At 43.5% G+C, this 18,053-nt stretch overlaps 1 protein-coding gene across 1 annotated transcript in view; it reads left to right on the top strand.

Annotated features, from left to right (window-relative positions):
* Positions 1 to 15,007, top strand: part of LOC121635531 (kalirin-like) — a 56,252-nt gene extending 41,245 nt beyond the window's left edge. Inside the window, exons 42-57 of the mRNA XM_041978733.1 lie at positions 2,581 to 2,637; positions 2,720 to 2,823; positions 2,911 to 3,042; positions 3,118 to 3,231; positions 3,305 to 3,375; positions 3,458 to 3,524; positions 3,610 to 3,713; positions 3,787 to 3,856; positions 6,020 to 6,106; positions 6,412 to 6,504; positions 7,837 to 7,887; positions 8,399 to 8,476; positions 8,781 to 8,966; positions 9,062 to 9,233; positions 10,725 to 10,870; positions 10,942 to 15,007. Of these exons, the coding sequence (XP_041834667.1) occupies positions 2,581 to 2,637; positions 2,720 to 2,823; positions 2,911 to 3,042; positions 3,118 to 3,231; positions 3,305 to 3,375; positions 3,458 to 3,524; positions 3,610 to 3,713; positions 3,787 to 3,856; positions 6,020 to 6,106; positions 6,412 to 6,504; positions 7,837 to 7,887; positions 8,399 to 8,476; positions 8,781 to 8,966; positions 9,062 to 9,233; positions 10,725 to 10,870; positions 10,942 to 11,127 (1,718 nt within the window). The 3' untranslated portion in view covers positions 11,128 to 15,007. The remainder of the gene's footprint in view (positions 1 to 2,580; positions 2,638 to 2,719; positions 2,824 to 2,910; positions 3,043 to 3,117; positions 3,232 to 3,304; positions 3,376 to 3,457; positions 3,525 to 3,609; positions 3,714 to 3,786; positions 3,857 to 6,019; positions 6,107 to 6,411; positions 6,505 to 7,836; positions 7,888 to 8,398; positions 8,477 to 8,780; positions 8,967 to 9,061; positions 9,234 to 10,724; positions 10,871 to 10,941) is intronic.
* Positions 15,008 to 18,053: the final 3,046 nt, after the last annotated feature.

Genomic DNA, 18,053 nt, shown 5'->3' with positions numbered 1-18,053 from the left:
ACTTGAATAAAATGAGAAAACTAGAACAAAAACCAGCCATCCTATTCTTCCAGAACTAGAGACGTTTTTTCTCCCAGATAATAATAACCAGGTAGAGATTTGAGTTTCTGTCTTTGTGCTGGCGGAACTTTTCAGGTTCAGCTGTGAACACATGAAACTGAAAATGGCCTGAAGCTGATACCAGGTTTGTCCCAGACGTACACGGTGAGTCTCGGTCCAGAGGTGAGGCGGTTTCAGGGTTAAACATTGACCTGGAGGAGTTTCACACAGACAGGAACCTGCAGTTTAACATCCTGCATGCTCCGTGTATGAGACCACCTGCTGGGTGGTCTTCCCAAAACAATGGGAGTTTAAAAATAACATTGTTTTCATGTCAGTTTATTTTTACTTTCTCTGGTTTATTTGACTTTTGTTTTATTGATTCACAGCTTTTTATTACTTCTGTTAGTTTTCATATTAGAGTAATGATTAAATAAAAACATTTTCCTTGTGCTGTTGATCAGATATTTTACTATTCTACATATTTCTGCATGCTTGTTTCACTTGATCTGTTGTTTTGCAAATGTTTTCATTTATTTAATATTTTAATTCTATGCTGCTTAAACTAAAACTTCATTTTATTAATTGGATTGTTTAATTATTTATTTGCTATTATTTACTATTTAATTATTTTAAATATCTGTATTTTCATTATAGTTGTTAGGTAATTTTTAATTTCCTATAATAATAATTTTATTAGACATTTTAATAAAACATGTTACTAATTTTACATTATTTTTTCTTTATTTTACTAATTTAATTTAACTAAGTTTTTTTCATGTGTTATATTTTATCACATGGTTTTATTAAAACTCACTGTTTTTATTTTTCTAGAGTTCTTATATATATTTCACATTTGTTTAAATCAAATTATTATTATTATTATTATTAGAGACAAACATACATAAATGATTTTATTATTTCTTCAGTCTGATGAATAAAGTCGGTCTGACCACGTCCCTCTTGAGACTGGCCCTGCCCCCGTGCTTGTCTCCGCCCACTCCACCCTCCACTTGCTGTGTAGTCTCGGTGTAGAAAGTCCTCTGTCTGTGTGACCATCTGTCTTCGTTACGGTCTTTCATCTGAGTGGACTGATGTGGCAGCATGCGGCGGGGCAGAGGTGCATGCTGGGATTGTTCAGGCGTTTGGGGATTGATTGTGAGAGAGGACGAGCGAGGTGGGTTCACGCAGAGAGAGAGAGAGAGAGAGAGAGAGAGAAATGTGTGTGTGTTGGTTAATGAGTGACAGAAGTAGGTAAATGTGTGTTCGTGTGTTTACCAGTGACTGAGACTAAATCCAGTTTCTGGCTCGTATGTTCAGTGTGTAAGTTTGGGGTTAGTAGCGTACGAGTGATGAACAAGACCAGCAGGTTTCTTATCTTGATGGAAGCAAACATTGCTCACACACACATGGTGTGATCAGAGGGCAGGAAACGCTGTGTGTGCGTTGTCTTTTCAGCTGTCACACTTTCTACACGTCACAGAGGTGATGAGAACACAAACCTGATCTCCAGCAATCCTCGCTGGCCGAAGCATGTTACATCTGATAGATTTTAACATGCTCACACACACACACACACACTGTCCTATCACCGCTGCATCAGTAGGCGTGTGCTGAGGAACACATCAAGACGCCGTTATGAACCTGTCGTTATGAACCTGTATGTAAACATGTTGGAGCCAAATGAAATAAACTTTATTCATGATGGCGGAAGAATAAAAAAGTCCTGACTCGGATGTGGAACGTGCGTCCTGTTATCAGGTTTAATCACTCAGCCCTCGAGTCTGGTCAACGTGAGATGCTGCACATTTCAAATATAACGGATCTCTCAGGAATCCTGCTTTTGAACATATTATACATACATACACATTATACATGTTATTCCCTCTGCATCAGCTTTTGTACTTGACCTTAGTCCTGCTGAGCCAACACATGAAAATAAAACCCAGAGAGCCTCTATTCCCTTTATCTCTGCTGCTTGGAAACTTCTGGGTTGGATCCATTGGAGGTTTTATCATCAGCTGACTGATCACAACATTCCCACTCCCACAGCAGTTTTTACATAATGATTAAAGAAGTGAACTTTGGCTTCAGATTTATGGAACTATGAACCCTTTTCACACCAACAACGTTTAATAAAAAGATCCTGGAACAAACGATCATGCAGAGACGAAGTGATCCGCTTAAATTGTTTTAAATTTGTTTGTTTGTCTGTATGTTTACTTATTTATTAATTGATTTAGACATCTATGTGCTTATTTATCTATTTTTAATTTATTATGAATTAGATTTATTTGATCAGATTTTTTTAAATGTATTTTCTTAATTAGTCGTATTTATTTCTATGTTTGTGAATTTCTTCATTCTTTAGCTTTTTTGTTTATTTGGTGTTGTTTTGTGTAACCGTCATTCATTTTATTAATTTATTTACTTGTTTGTTTATTTATCTGTTTATTTATTTGCATGTTTATTGATTGATTGGTCGATATGTTTGTGGTGGTGTACCTTTGACCCGTAACCGTGTCTCTCTGTGATCTTCAGACTCCAGTCTGTGCAGCTCTGAGGGTTCAGGCCTCCAGACTCAGACCAGCAACCAAAGTGAGACAACAATGATCGTCCAGAGATCGCTGCACTTGCACCATCCGCCATCTTTATTCACTTCATGTCTTTCCTCTCTCAGGTGCCACCTCACCAACGGTGGGTGGAGTAGGTGGGGCTCCAGGGGGCGCTGTGGGGTCTCCAGGGCCCAAACGCAGTGGTTCTGGAACTGGGAACACTCTGAAGGTAACAGCTGCTAATGAAGTGGCGGAACGATGACTTCCAGGTGTTTCAGGGAGGTGGGCATGATGCTGTAACTGTTGTCTGTCACAGCGCTGGTTAACCAGTCCTGTCCGGAGGCTGAGTCAGGGAAAAGCTGACGGGCAGAAAAAGCCTCCAATCAGAGCCAGGAGGCGGGACAACCGGCCAGAACTGGCTACACCGCTCACTGTCAACGCACAGATGGTATGAAAACATAGAAACCACTGCTTTAACAGAAAAATTTAACATGTGACGTGAACTGTTGCTCTGATTCTGCAGAAAGCAAGGAAGGAAGAGGCGGGGCAAAGTGGAGGGGAGGAGGAGCCTGAGGAGGAAAGCCACACCCCTCTACCACCTCCTATGCAGATTATCAAAGACCCCAATAACCCTGAGGTAAAAACTGCCTCAGTCTTTAAATGTAGAACTTCTAAGAGAAACAAACTGAAAGGTCATTGTCTCTCCTCAGGCCCTGGACTCTGATCAGGGATCCAACGAGTCAGACACCGAACAGAGAAACAAAGCACTTAGAGGACGCATGTAAGATCTGCAGAAAGTTCATTATGTAAAGGTTTGAGTTTGAAAGGAAATATGTGAACTATACGATTGTGTGTCTGTGCAGGTTTGTTGTCAATGAGATGGTTCAATCAGAGAAGGACTATGTGAAGGATCTGGGAGTGATCGTAGAGGTGAGGCTTAAAAGTAAATCATGATTCCCGGCATATAAACTGCCATAAAGAAAAACCCATCGACAGAACTGCTTTCCTCTCTCAGGGCTTCATGTCCAGACTGGAGGTCAGAGGGATTCCTGAGGACATGAGAGGAAAAGACAAGATCGTGTTCGGCAACATCCAGCAGATCTACGACTGGCACCGCGAGTCCGTGACGCACACACATGAACCCACAGATGTTTCTAACCTCAGTCACACTCACTGTGAGTTTCTGTTTCAGCTTCTTCCTGGTGGAGTTGGAGCGTTGTGTCCAGAACCATGACCTGCTGGCTGACCTCTTCGTCAGACACGTGAGTCCACTCACATTACAGATTACCATGGGGACATGGATAATGGACTTTCGTTTGACTTTGGACTTGGTGATCTTAGAGGGGAGCTTCAACAGAGCCCTGACCCTGGGATTGCAATAGAAAGAATCTTTGGTCCTGGCTTGCTACCTGAGTCAGAACTTGTTGGTTTTGACTCTTCTTGATACAAGTCACAGAGTCTGACTGGAAACTGGCAGCTGAACTTTGGACTTTACACAGAACCTGGTTGGAATATATTAGTTCTGACTCAGTAATTGAGCTTTGATTTATTTTTCTTACTTCTAAACTTGATGTAGGACTAAACAAGGGGTAGGAAAGTTGAGTCCTAAAGAGACGCAGTCCTGCAGGTTTTCAATGTTTCCCTGTTTCAAAGCACCTGATTCAAATGAACGTGTCACTGAGCTGAACCAAATAAGCTGTAGGATCCATTTAATTAGAATCAGGTGTCTGGAGGAGGGAAACATCAAAAACCTGCTCTCTAGGCCTGAACTTGCCTACACCTGGACTAAACTTTGAATGTTATTTGGTGATCATGACTTTGGTGATCTAATTGCTGTCATTAGTATTTAGTCATGGATTTGGATTAGGACTTGTTGGTCCTGACTTGGGATGTGATTGTGATGTTAGAGGTTTCCATCAGAGGACTTGGATTTGGACTCAACAGGTCTGATTCACAAAGTCGTGTTAACGAGTTAAGAGTGAGGACATAAACTTAAAGGACAAAACTTCATTTTGACCCAGAATTTATTGGTCTTGACTCTTCCCATACTGAAAATAATATTTGGCCTGAATATGGGCCGTAACTGGGCTGAAATATGGGCCATGACTGGCCTGAATATGGGCCGTAACTTGGCTGAAATATAGGCCATGACTGGCCTGAATATGGGCTGTAACTGGTCTGAATATGGGCCGTAACTGGACTGAAATATGGGCCGTGACTGGCCTGAATATGGGCCGTAACTGGGCTGAAATATGGGCCATGACTGGCCTGAATATGGGCTGTACCTGGGCTGAAATATGGGCCGTGACTGTGTTGAAATATGGGCCATGACTGGCCTGAATATGGGACGTAACTGGGCTGAAATATGGGCCGTGACTGGCCTGAATATGGGCCGTAACTGGGCTGAAATATGGGCCGTGACTGCCCTGAATATGGGCCGTAACTGGGCTGACATATGGGCCGTGACTGTGTTGAAATATGGGCCATGACTGGCATGAATATAGGCCATAACTGGGCTGAAATATAGGCCGTAACTGGGCTGAAATATGGGCCGTGACTGCCCTGAATATGGGCTGTAACTGGACCGACATATGGGCTGTGACTGGCCTGAATATGGGCTGTAACTGGGCTAAAATATGGGCCGTAATTGGGCTGAAATATGGGCCATGACTGGTCTGAATATGGGCCGTAACTGGGCTGAAATATGGGCCATGACTGGCCTGAATATGGGCTGTGACTGTGCTGAAATATGGGCCATGACTGGTCCTAAAATGGGCGTGACTGGGCTGAAATATGTTGATAGTTCTGATCTTGACTCCGGTCTGGAATTTGAGCTTGGATCTAAGTCGGTTTTTGACTAGGGACTATAGCTGGAACTTGTTTCGTGTTGATAGTTCTGATCCTAACTCTGGGCTGGAATTTGAGCTTAGATCTAACTTGACAGAGGACATGACTATAGTCTGCATGTCATACAGCAGCAGCCCAACTGTGACTGGCTGTTTCTATGGAAACGGAAGTAATAACCGTCTACTTGCTCTCTACCTGTCTCTCTCTCTACCATTCTGTGTCTCTGTCTTGGTTTCTTTGGTGCCATCTTGACTTGGAACTTTATGACATGGGACCTGGTACAGGACTTATTTGTAGTCACTTTAAAAACTGGATTTCGAATACGTTTTGGAGGCAAACCTAGGCTTTGAACTTTACTAAATACTTGACCTGCGCTCAACTCTGGAGTTTCCAGTCTTGTTAAGGGCAAAATGTTGCCTAAAGAGTGGTTGAAAGAACTCTGGACCTTTTCAGTATTTCACAGCTGTTACAGAAGAGAACCAGACTGGCCCAGTGGTTCTGTGGTTTTACCATGAGAACCAGACTGATTTGTCTACCAGTCAGTTGTTGATGTGTTTGTGTGTGTTGTGTTTATGCAGGAGCGCCGACTGCACATGTACATAGTTTACTGTCAGAACAAGCCGAGGTCAGAGTTCATCGTCATCGAATATGAGACGTTCTTTGAGGTAAAGTGTTAGTTTTTGGTCCTTTTTATTCGTCCTTTATGATTCTCTAAACCTGTTTAACTCCACAGATATTATACACTGTAACAATTTTACACAATTATGCTTTTGTTATGTATTTTATTCTTTTCCTTTTTTATGCTTTTGATCAGTTTTTTCAAATAACTGATCTTTAAAAACATCCTGGTTAAAGAAAGATAAACAAACACCAGAGTTAAACTGTTTTATGTGAAGGTTCTCCTAAATCAGTAGCTTTTTGTTGGGTGTGGACAGACAGCAAACATCTGTCTTATTCTGTCTTTCTGCAGGAGATCCAGCATGAGATCAGTTGCAGGATGTCCATCAGCGACTATCTGATCAAACCCATCCAGAGAATCACCAAGTACCAGCTGCTGCTCAAGGTATGCTTGACCTATAAACTGAGGCTCTGTCCACTGAGACTGAACCGCTACAGTATGCAGTCATTTAAATAGAAGTGTCTCTATAGGGATTGAAAGTGTATGTTATATGTTTTATTGTCTACAAAGGGGTCCATGGATGTGATTTTTCAGGTTTTTATGGGGTTGTTTAATTGAGAATGTGTTTGTCTAGACTTTGGACTCAAGTTTGTATTTTAAAACAGACTTTGAATGTAATTTAGACTTTTTGGTCTTAAACTTGGCCCAGATGGTTGTAGACAGGAACTCGTTTCCTGGACTTGGTTAAGATTAGCCTTTATCTGTCATGGTCTGTGTGTTTTTGGTTTCGTCTTACTGTCATGTGGGTTCATATCTTGTCTGGTTTCCTGTTTTATTTTGTAGTTCCTTCCCCAGCGTGTTGCATTCTGTTTAAGTTTCTGTTAATTGTACAGCTGGCTTCATTTGCTTCTCCTGCTCGCTGTTAGTTCACCTCTGTGTTGAAACTCCTTGGTTTCAGTTGTCCTTTAAAAGCTTCATTCCTGCACCCGTCTGCCTCTCTGTCCTGGATTTGGGTCCTTACATCCACGCCTCAGCCATAACATTATCAAAGATTTGATTCAGTTCTTGCTTGTTATGACTTAGAGACAGTTGGCTCGATCTGTATTTTGGGCTTACTGGCTTTGACATAAAACTTGGGGATTAGACCAGCTGACCTGATGGTCTTGACTTGGACCTGTTGTCAGTGAATCTGGACTTGACTCCGGCCTTGAGTCAAGGCCTGTTTTCTTGACTTGATGGTTGATCTGTAACTTGTTGGTTTGGACTCACAAACTAAATGGTGACTCTGGTTTTGAACTTTAACCTTTGAGTTGGGACTTGTTGGTTTGATTACCTTCATTAAAGATTTGATTCAGTACTTGTCATGACTTGGAACTCGACTTAGGACTAGGATCTACACTTAGTATTTTTGTCTTACTGATCTTGAGCTTGTGTCTGGAATAACTTGCCTTGACTCAGAACTAACAGGTTTTAACCAGTCTGGACTGGTTGGTCTTGACTCTGGATTTGACTCGGCCCTCTTTGGCTCTGGAGTTCTTAGTATAATTTGTGCTTCCATTAACAGCTGAGTATTTGATCTGTCCTGTTTCTTCAAGTCATTTAACATCACATTTCAGCTGCTTTTTTGGAGGTAATTTAACCAAATGTCTATGAGCCCGGGACAGTTTCTTGAGAAACTCCTGGGGTTCTCTTAACAGTAGGTTTTGGGGTGAGTATATGATACAACTTTAACTGATTTTGACAGACCTGAATGATCTGTTTCTATTTGTTTTTCAGGATTTTCTCAAATACACATCCAAAGCCGGACTGGACTGTGAGGAGATCGAGGTGAGTCCCTGAATCTTCACTTTTCTGAGGATCATTTCTAAAGTTATCTTACGACTTGGCCACAGTAAATAAAGTGCAGTAAAAAAAAAAAACATTGATTGCCCCCTGGTGGCTGGTGTAGGTAAGCTCCACCCCTCTTTGAAAGTATAACTGAAATATTTATTCTTGTTTGGCTTCTGCCACATGCTGATGTTCGTTGATACGTTTCTGATCAGTGTGTTATTGGTTGGTTAGTTTCCGCTTGTAAAATCTAGTTTTTCTTGCTTAATTCTTCTCAAATTTAACTATAATTTTGTATCATTTTGCTCTGAGATGTAAAACTTCAGTAAGAACAAGGACATGAAATATTATGTTACAGCTGTTTCTGTCTTATATCCAAAGAGCAGAAGGAGACAAAGAGCTGATTCTGTGAAGGAGATGATAAATGATTCACTAAGGATGGTGAATCATCGCCCTGTGGTAGATCACAAAGCTTTGTAATATTTAGCGGCTGTGCGTGTTGTGTGTACAGAAAGCAGTGGAGCTGATGTCATTGGTTCCCAAACGCTGCAACGACATGATGAACCTGGGACGCCTGCAGGGATACGAGGTACACCTGCTCAGCGGAGCTGGAAGCTGCAGCTCTGCTAGATGCTTTGTAGCTTTAAATACTGTAGAAGGTCCATAGTTCCCTTAAAAAACGTAAATTCTAAAATACATTTATTTTTTAAAATGAAAAAAAGTCTAATTGGATAATAGTGTACATAAATACAGCTGAGGTCATCCTGTGTAACAGCTTTCATCTCATCGATCAGGCAACATGTGAATGAGATGGAAACAAGCCTTCAGGTCATTTTCTAGCATTGTGGATGTTTTGCACGGAAACGTGAACTCTGACTCTGTGTGTTGTTCAGGGAAAGCTGACGTCTCAGGGGAAGCTGCTGCAGCAGGAAACGTTCTGCGTCTGGGAGCAGGACGGAGGAGTTTTGTCTCGCAGCAAAGAGCGCAGAGTTTTCCTCTTTGAGCAGATCGTCATCTTCAGCGAGCTGCTGCGAAAAGGCTCCAGCAACCCGGGATACCAGTTCAAGAACAGCATCAAGGTGAGTCCAGACCTGAACCTTGTCCTGCAGGGATCAGAGCACCTTAGGGCTGCTGCCACTGAACCAAATCTATCGTCATGCTTGTGTGTGATCAGGTGAGCTACCTGGCGATGCAGGAAAGTGTGGATGGCGACCCCTGTAAGTTTGTGTTGTGGTCCCGCGGCTCGGCGGAACGGTTCACTCTGCAGGCATCCTGCGCCAGCATCAAGATAACCTGGGCGGAAACCATCGCCGCACTGCTGGACGCCCAGAACAACTTCCTGTCAGGTGAGTCCAGCTCCCTGAAAAACATCCTTTAATCTCTTAAACTTGCCTAAAGAAACCACACAGTTTAATTAGTTGTGTGTAATGGTTGGGGCTAGTGAGCCAACAATGGAGTAGGGCGTGTGGTTTGTTTTGCTGAAGTAAATACAGTTAAGTAAATACTGTGGCCCCACCTGCTCCAGGCCGGAGGTGACGGGAATACAAGCTTCAGCCGTCAGACAACCCTCCACCAACGCGGCCTGACGCAGAAATGGACGCCGAAGATCCGAACGCGGTCGTTCTTTCAGTTGAGAGAGGCACCGGCAGAGGATTTTAGCTTCCTCAAAAACTAACAGAAGTTAGGCCTGAAATTTCTAATGATGCTGCAGCAGTCGGCTCTGAAATCACCAGCCTGAAGTCCACTGTCAGGGACCTGGCGGAGAGCAGGCCAACATGGTCCAGTGGTCACTACTCTACAGGCTGAGAACCGAAGTTAATTAAAAGAAAAGAATGAAGACATGGAGGGAAGAGTGCGGCTATGTTCGGATCACAGGAATACCAGAGGAGCCGAGTTCAGGCTCTACAGCTGACCTGCACCTGGAGAAACTAGTCCCTATTGATCTCTCTTTCAGGAGTCTTGTACCACAGAGACCTGACGGGAAACCTCGGGTTATCATCGCTGAGCTCCTTTTCCACCAACACTGTGTCGAGGTTCTGCGTTGAGCCGGAGCGCAAAGCCCGGTACAGGATGGAGGCAAACCAGCGGCCATCTTCCCGGACTACACGTCAAGCGTTCACTTTTAGAAATATCCTTGCATTATTTAATTTTATAGGAACACACTTGAACTCTGTTAAATTGTTCGTATTTCTTCCTGGAACGTTTTTAAATGGACTTTAAACCCCAACAAAACATCTTGAATCGTTTCAGTTCCCTAAAGACATTTTCTACTCATCTGCAGACGTCGGGTCGTCCTTGCATCACCTTTAATCATTTTCCACCTCCTGAATCAAGCTAAATCACCCCCAAAGCCATGTGAAGCTCCTTTTGTCTGTTTTCAGTCACAACTTCAACATGTTTGTCCCTGAAATTCACAATTAAATGTCCCTTAAATCATCTTAAATTCCCTGAACCTTGTAGAAACCAAACATCCTCCATCCTGAAAGACTCCAAAACCTCAGACTCATCCATAAATATCTTTCCGGAGTCTCTGGAGATATTTGACGTTAACTGAGCTTCTTTTAAGTGATTTTTGACAATTTGAAATGTTTGACTTCAGCATCAAGAAATCCAAAACTGTTATTGATACGTAGAGTCCTTCTGGTCACTTGAACACTCTTTATTTGCTTCCTAAACATCCTCTTGGAAGCTTTAATCATACTAAAACTCTCCTCAAGCATCCCTGAAGCATCCTGAAACCTCCTCCCTTTGAGCCGTTATCACCTTCCTTCACCTTAAATCCGGTGACGTCCTCAGGTCTGACTGAAGGGGTTTTGATGGTTTACACTGTGTTGCAGCTCTCCAGTCTCCTATCGAGTACCAGAGGAAAGAAGGCGGCATCACTGTGACCCGTCCGCTATCGTCTGGACGACCACCGTCAGCCCCGCCCACTCCCAACGGCCATGCCACTCAGCCTCCTGCCGACAGCGAGCAGGATGACCAGGTTTGGATTACCTGAATTATCGTCCATTTTTGTCCCAGGACCTGCAACTAAAACCCCGTCTGTCCCCACAGGAGCTGGTTCTGGTGCTGCAGGACTTCGTGGCGGTGCGGGAAGACGAGATATCGGTGTTCCGGGGAGAGAAGGTCCAGATCCTGTCGTCCAACCAGCAGGGTCAGAGTCTGGTTTACCGGCCGGCCAACAGCGACTCCCCCGCCGCCGAGGGCTGGGTGCCACGGAGCGTGCTCAGAACACAATGACACGCACACACAAACACACACTGGCTGCAGGGTCAGAGTCTGGTTTACAGTTTCTGGCGGGGGGCATAAAGATGGCAGCGCCAACCTGTTCAGACTGTCAACAATAACATTATTGATCACCTGAAGCTGTGAGGTTACACATGATCAACCTTTCACCTGAATTTATAGTCCTAGAAATGGCCGACATTTCTGGCCTTTTCCTGCATTACTAATAAACCACAATATAGATCTACTTATTTTCTTTTTAGGCCATGAAGTCCAGATGAAATAGATGGTTGTTCCTCGTATGCAGTCAAGTCATTCTGAAGGACGTTATCAGAAGTTTTAGTCCAAACTTATTCATCTTTAAAACACCCGAAAACTCAAAAATGGTCCTTGTGGCTTTCCGTTCTCTAAGACATCCATTTTATTCGAGGCTGATATGCTGACTGACTGTTAGTGATGGAAAAACTCCGTTATAATATAAAAATGTTTCCATACATACAACACAAATTCCAAATACTATGAATTCATCCCCGTAGAACATAAACAGCTTTTCAGGTGATAAAACAATGAAAATGGAAAATTATTGATTTATTGTTAATTATGGTCTAAAAAACTAACTGGGCTGTGAAGTAAAACTGTTATTTTCCCGATTTTGAAGCATCAACCAACTGCCAGTTCATTAATCAATGACAATAAATTCCAGTTTACCCAAAGATGCACATTTTACATGCAAGAAAAAGCTGAAAATGTGCATGTTTGAGAAGCTGAAAGCATTTAAAAATGACTTGATGACGAATCATTTACACCAACGAATCCCGTTTGGAGGTCCGTGTTTGTGGACCAGTCGTAATCAAAGGTCCCCAACCCTTCCTGGTGCTGGGATGGTCCTGTACGGGACATGACGGAAGCATGGCAGCAGGATGAACAAGCGCCTTTAACAATCATGGGACACGGAATCTTACATGTGATCCACTGGCGACCCCTCGATAGTTGGGAAGCGGACATGTTGGCGTTGCCATCAACGACACACTTCAGGCTCTGACCGCTGCTCAGTGCTAAGTCCACAGCAGCAGGTGCTGTTGGTCCCCTCCCGCCTTCCTGGTGCTTCAACCCTGAGCAAAAAACACACTCCCCACCTTCTCCTCCTCTGCCCTCACCTCATCCAATCAGACGCCACCATCAAGCCCCCTCCCCCCGGAGCAGCCAATCACACTCTCTGATAACTTCACAAACTATTTCCTGTGTGTCAGCAGGGGAAGGTCACATGACCGCGACACATTACAAACATAACAACCCAATGGTCCCAAGACAATGGGATGCAAGGAAGCTGCCGTTGCCATAGCAACCAGAGACAGTGTTAAAAAAAAAGAAAAGAGGCATAAAGACCCATTGGCCAATCAGAAATGAGCTCTTTGAGTGTCGTCCTGTTAATAGTGTGTATAAAGACTGAGGACCCACACACACACACACACACACCACCACTACTCAAGAGGAAGATTACGATGAAGACTATAATAATTCAGATTAATAGAGTCTGTTTTTCACCTCAGTAGAAAAAATCAGAGGAACTGTTTGTCATATTAAAATGTGTGTGCGTGAGAGGCGGCGCGTGAGGCTGTGGCGCCGTCCCGTGTGTGTGTTAGGTGGTGTCCCGGTGTAGCGTTGCCATGACGACTCGTGTTTACGGTGACACCCCCTTTTATTATTATTTTTTTTTTATTTATATATTTTTTTGTCTTTTTAGCACACTGGAGCTGCTGCCGCCACCCGGTTACCATGGCAGCCGTCAGCGGCGGCCTCGGCTCCGGTTAGTTTGGATATTCTGATTATGCATCCCCGTTTGTGTACATAGACCGGACGTCCAGCTGCTCGTCCCGGGCCGTCTGTCTCCGCCCGCACGTCAGACAGCAGCAGCCCAACTGTGACTGGCTGTTTCTATGGAAACGGAAGCAGTAACCGTCTACTTGCTCTCTACCTGTCTCTCTACCTGTCTCTCTCTCTACCTCTCTGTCTCTCTGTCTTGGTTTCTCTGGTGCCATTCTCGGACAACACCCCAGTCCTTAAGGAGCTGTGCAGCCCGGCTGGTGCTCCGCAGAGCGGCGAGGGTTTAGCATAGTGCGCTACGAAGGCCGTAGGAGACGCGTAGCACACCTTCAAGGGTTAAAAGTGGAACACTTTGTGTTAATGGGCAGCTGTGTCTCACTCGAGTCTGTCTGAGGTCAGTGTTCACATGAACATGTGGTTAAATAACTTCAGTTTTGTTGTCAACATCTTCAGATTCAGCTCAGTTGAGACCACAGGTCCGTATAACACTGACAGCAATGTTTTACAAACCCAGTTCTTAAAAGTTGGAACTCTGTTTAAAATGTAATAAAACCAGAATACAGTGATTTATCAGTCTCATCAGGTCATATTTCATTCCCAGTATAAGATGACCAACATATCAGATAAAACTGGTGGAAAACATGAGCTGATGATGATGGTACAAAGCAGAAACACCTGGAGGAGCACTGGACAACTAACCAGGTTAACTGTTTATCTTCTACTGGGAACAAAGTCTGAGTTGATGAGATCCTGGAAACCATTGTGTCCTGTTTGTATTTACAGTGGAGCTGGGGTTGCATGGCAGCATCAACTGCAGACATGACACTGATCAAGTCCATTTATATATTATATTATGATCCTTTAAAAAACTATTCTAAATCATAATTTCTGTGCAGCTGTGATGATCTTGTGCTGAAGTTCAGTCCATGCAGGTGTTCTGCTGACAGCTGCTCACCTCCAGACATTTTCCTCCTCATAATAAACCGTTTTGATGAGCATCTGTTGATGTATGAAGCTGAACAAATGCAGCAAATCTGACCAACAGCATCTTATCTCTGCTTTTAAAAGAAAAAAGTCAGCCCTGTGGGAACATTTTGAAGCCAATTAGCTTCAGCATGTGTCAAAGAAACCCTGTTAAACACAGTTTTCCATGGTTGTAACATCCTTAGAGAAAAGCTGCAAACACAGGCAGGCTGAAGCAGTAAAAACCAAGCACCCTGATCCGGAAACAGCTGATCAGTCAGCTGATATGGGTTCAGAGCCACCGAAGACCTCCTGTAATGCTCAAATGGGCTGTGAGAACTATGCTAAGATAGATAGAAAATGTGCCACCCAGTAAAGATCCTCATGGTCTGACGGCATCTTGATCAGGATCAGTGCTCAGGAGTTTTAGAAAAGCTTCTGTCCAGATGGGAGAGAGACCAGGAAGCAGTCTAAAGGGCCACTACTCCCTGATCGTCTGAAGTCAGCAGACTGACAGAATTTCATTCATGGTACGGGGTTCATTCATACGTTGAGAAAAATGATGAGCACAACATTTAAAAATTAATCATTAATCAGGAGCTGAACTGAAACTTTGTTTTATGGAGAAGGATTTTGTTTTCATGTCAGCGTCATGACTGTCGATGCAAAGTGAAAAGACTTAACTCGGAGTGCATAGAGGGGGTTTGGGGTGGATTGTAGAGAACTAGGAATGGCACAAGATGGGGCGGTGCACTCTGAGGAGAAGGAAGTTATGCACTATGAAGAGTTTATGGCTGGACAAAGTGCTACACAAATGGTTGTAATGAAACATGATTTAATGTTTAAGGTGGAAAATGTTGCACTACAAAGGCTTGTGACGATGGAGGATAGTGCTCTAAGCAGGGTTTAAGGTGGAGGATAGCACACTGCGACGTGGGAGCTGGTGCACTGCGGGCGTAGGGTGCTGTTTGAGACCTAGCCTTGTTGCCACCTGGCACACTCAACTAACCAATCAAACAGTGTTATTTGTACAGAACTAACAGCTGCTAACTGACTGCTAACAGCTCTCTGTCGTTGTTTGTAATAAACTTCATTTTTCATCCAAAAACCGTCTGTGTGGTGTTTATTTGTGGAAATGGGGCCAGTGCCGTCGTAAAGTAGGGAAAGGTGAGGGCAGCTGTAAGGGCCCCCACACACCCCAGGCTCCATGAATAAATTCTGATGCCTATAACTAATAGCTATATATTAATGCTAATGCATATGAGTTAAAGCCACAAAGTCTTTCAATATTTTAGTTCTAACCATTTCATTAACCTCACGTCCACGGTTCCTTCTTCCTGTGGGAATTTGTGCGAACTTTAGGGGGATAAGATGGTTCCTGCAAAAAGACAAACCAGAAAAGACTTGAGTGGGAGGCCAGGAGTAGGACCAGAGCAGGGGCCAGAATATCAGGCATCTCTTCTCCAGTGGTGAGAGTAAACTACAGAGGGCTGAAATGACTTCGTGGTCGTTCACTCGTTATCTGTGGCCAGGTCCTCGTAGAGCAACGATTCCTACTGTAACTAACAACGTTGCTGATGTGGAGGCCAGCTACAGTGGACTGTGTTTCACACGCTGTCTCTCGGTCAGCGTGACTGGAACGAGAAGATGGAGGATTTAATGGTGCGGCTCTGGTGAGGACTGAACTACTAAGTCAGAGCTCCAGCAGCATTCACTTAGTTATGTGCTGCACTGAATTGTATTATGATGCATTCAAGTTCTGCTCAGTAATTATGAGCATTAGGTGAAGGTCAGTTACGTTATTATGTGTTCAAATCTAGTCTTGTACCATTTTGTTATTGGTGGGATAAATAAAAAATAATAATAATAAAAGTTAAATAAAGTTAAATGTTCAAATATTTTTGGTTTTCAAAGCAATAAAAAATAAAAGACACCAAATACTTCTTGCCTTTCAAGGTTGACATCACTTAGTTGTTTTTTCCCTCCTACACGAGTGTTTACTGAAACTACACTCCTGACACGGGTTTTAGGCAGGGGTCATGTTACAGAGCTTGACCTCCACATGGCAAAGTGAAAGTGTCTGCAGAGCTCCGGTACTGAGAAGCACATTTAGATTTTGTGTATTCCAAGACTAGTTTAGTTCATCGGTTTCCATGAAATACAACATTTAATGTTCACAAAAACAATATATAGTGGAACAATAAGCCTTTATGCTCTCCTGCTCCAGAACGGTCTGAGTCCGACCCAAAAGCAGCAGACCTTCATCTCCAGCCGTCCAGTGCGGGTGAGACAGACTCTGGTTGGCTGTTTGGTTTATTAGTAAACTGCTGTACCACTGGTAATTACTAAGACCTTAATCAACGCATTAGTTATTTCATTTATATAATCAATAGCAAAATATAGGCTAAATTTATTTATAACACTACTTAAGTCGCTGTTGTTGACGGAGCCAGGCCATGTCCCCAAAGCAAGGCTGCTTCAGATAGAGAAGGAAGTTGTTTAAGGGACAAAAAACGGGACACTTTAAGATGTTGTTTTTATCACACCAGCGCTTGATTGTTCACAGTAAAATACCCATGAGCTATTTGTTGAATGGTTTATTGAAAATGTGTTTGCAACCAGAGGTGTAATAACGTGGTTTAAGTAGTTATGGGTACCATAACATGAAAATCAGAGAAATGAGACAACTAATGATACACCATTTACACAATACTACTACACAATACTACTACCACATTGTAAAGACAAAAAAAACTGGGTGCATTACATCAGGCACCGTCAAGAACATTAACAGACATTAAAAAGACAGTCCTCTGGCAGAGGAGCCCATGGCGATATTCCTTCTGGGGGCCCAGAATTCCTAGCAACTGCCCTGCATGGGGCCAGTCCTCTTGTCAGGGGCTTCAGTTTGAACACAGTCCTGTAAAACAGAGACAACATCCTCCAACTCATCACTGCCCTCCAGTGGTCACTGTCAGGAACTACAGCTCTCCACTGTCTCCACAACATGGTATCATCTGATGCTGGTTGTTTATAAATGAGGTAAATACAACCTCAGATAAACTCTTATTAGTTTTTGGACAAAAATTAACCAAAAACTGGTTCCAGTAGCAATAAGGTGCTGAAATGGATGAAGTTTTCAGTCTTTCTCATTGCTGCTTCAGATCATTAAGGTTTGCAGGTCTCTGAAAGTCCCACCACAACATCTCAGTCAGGATGAGGTCTGGATTCTAACTGGACCGCAATGAGACCTCCTCCCCCTCCAGCCTGTCTGGTTCCTGTAGTCAGGATGAGGTCTGTACTCTGGACCACCCTGAGACCTCCCCCCCCCCTCCAACCTGTCTGGTTCCTGTAGTCAGGATGAGGTCTGGACTCTGGACCACCCTGAGACCTCCCCCCCCCTCCAACCTGTCTGGTTCCTGTAGTCAGGATGAGGTCTGGACTCTGGACCACCCTGAGACCTCCCCCCCCCTCCAACCTGTCTGGTTCCTGTAGTCAGGATGAGGTCTGGACTCTGACTGGACCAGGTCAACACCTGGTTCTGGTGTAGATCTGCTGTGTTTGGGATCTTTGTCCTGCTGCATGAGACAGTTCCAGCCAGGCTTTAGGGGTCTGTAGATGGACTCACATCTGACTCTAGAACAGGTCCAGACCATCATCCCTCCACCACCGTGCTGACAGCTGCTGTGAGGCGTTTAAGGATCAAACGTGTCCACTGTGGTCTGGTCTGTCCAGACGACCTGGTTCCAGAAGTCTGGTGGTTTGTCCAGATGCAGCTTTTCTAGCTTAAGCCTGCATGTTCTTTTTTCTCCAGCAACCTTCCCAACAAGCCACACTGGTTCAGTCTGTTTCCAACTGGACTTTAACATTTAACCTGCTAAACGAGGCCTGCTTCTCTGAGATCAATGCTGATGTCTTTCCTCCTTGGCATTGTGTTACCACACACCTGTATACCGGTAAAGACCACATATATTTGGTATCATTATGCATACACATATAAAAGGTTTAACTTGTATTTATACTCAAGCCTCAGTTCCCTAGAAAGTTGGGTGTCTGTGTAAAATACAAATAAAAACAATTAAATTATTTTCAAATCTCATCAACTCATATTTAATAAAGAATTTATAAAACTGAGACATTTTACCATTTCGTGG

The sequence above is a fragment of the Melanotaenia boesemani genome, chromosome 24 (genome assembly GCF_017639745.1).
Source record: "Melanotaenia boesemani isolate fMelBoe1 chromosome 24, fMelBoe1.pri, whole genome shotgun sequence".
Lineage (NCBI taxonomy): Eukaryota > Metazoa > Chordata > Actinopteri > Atheriniformes > Melanotaeniidae > Melanotaenia > Melanotaenia boesemani.
This window is presented reverse-complemented; position numbering and strand designations above follow the sequence as displayed.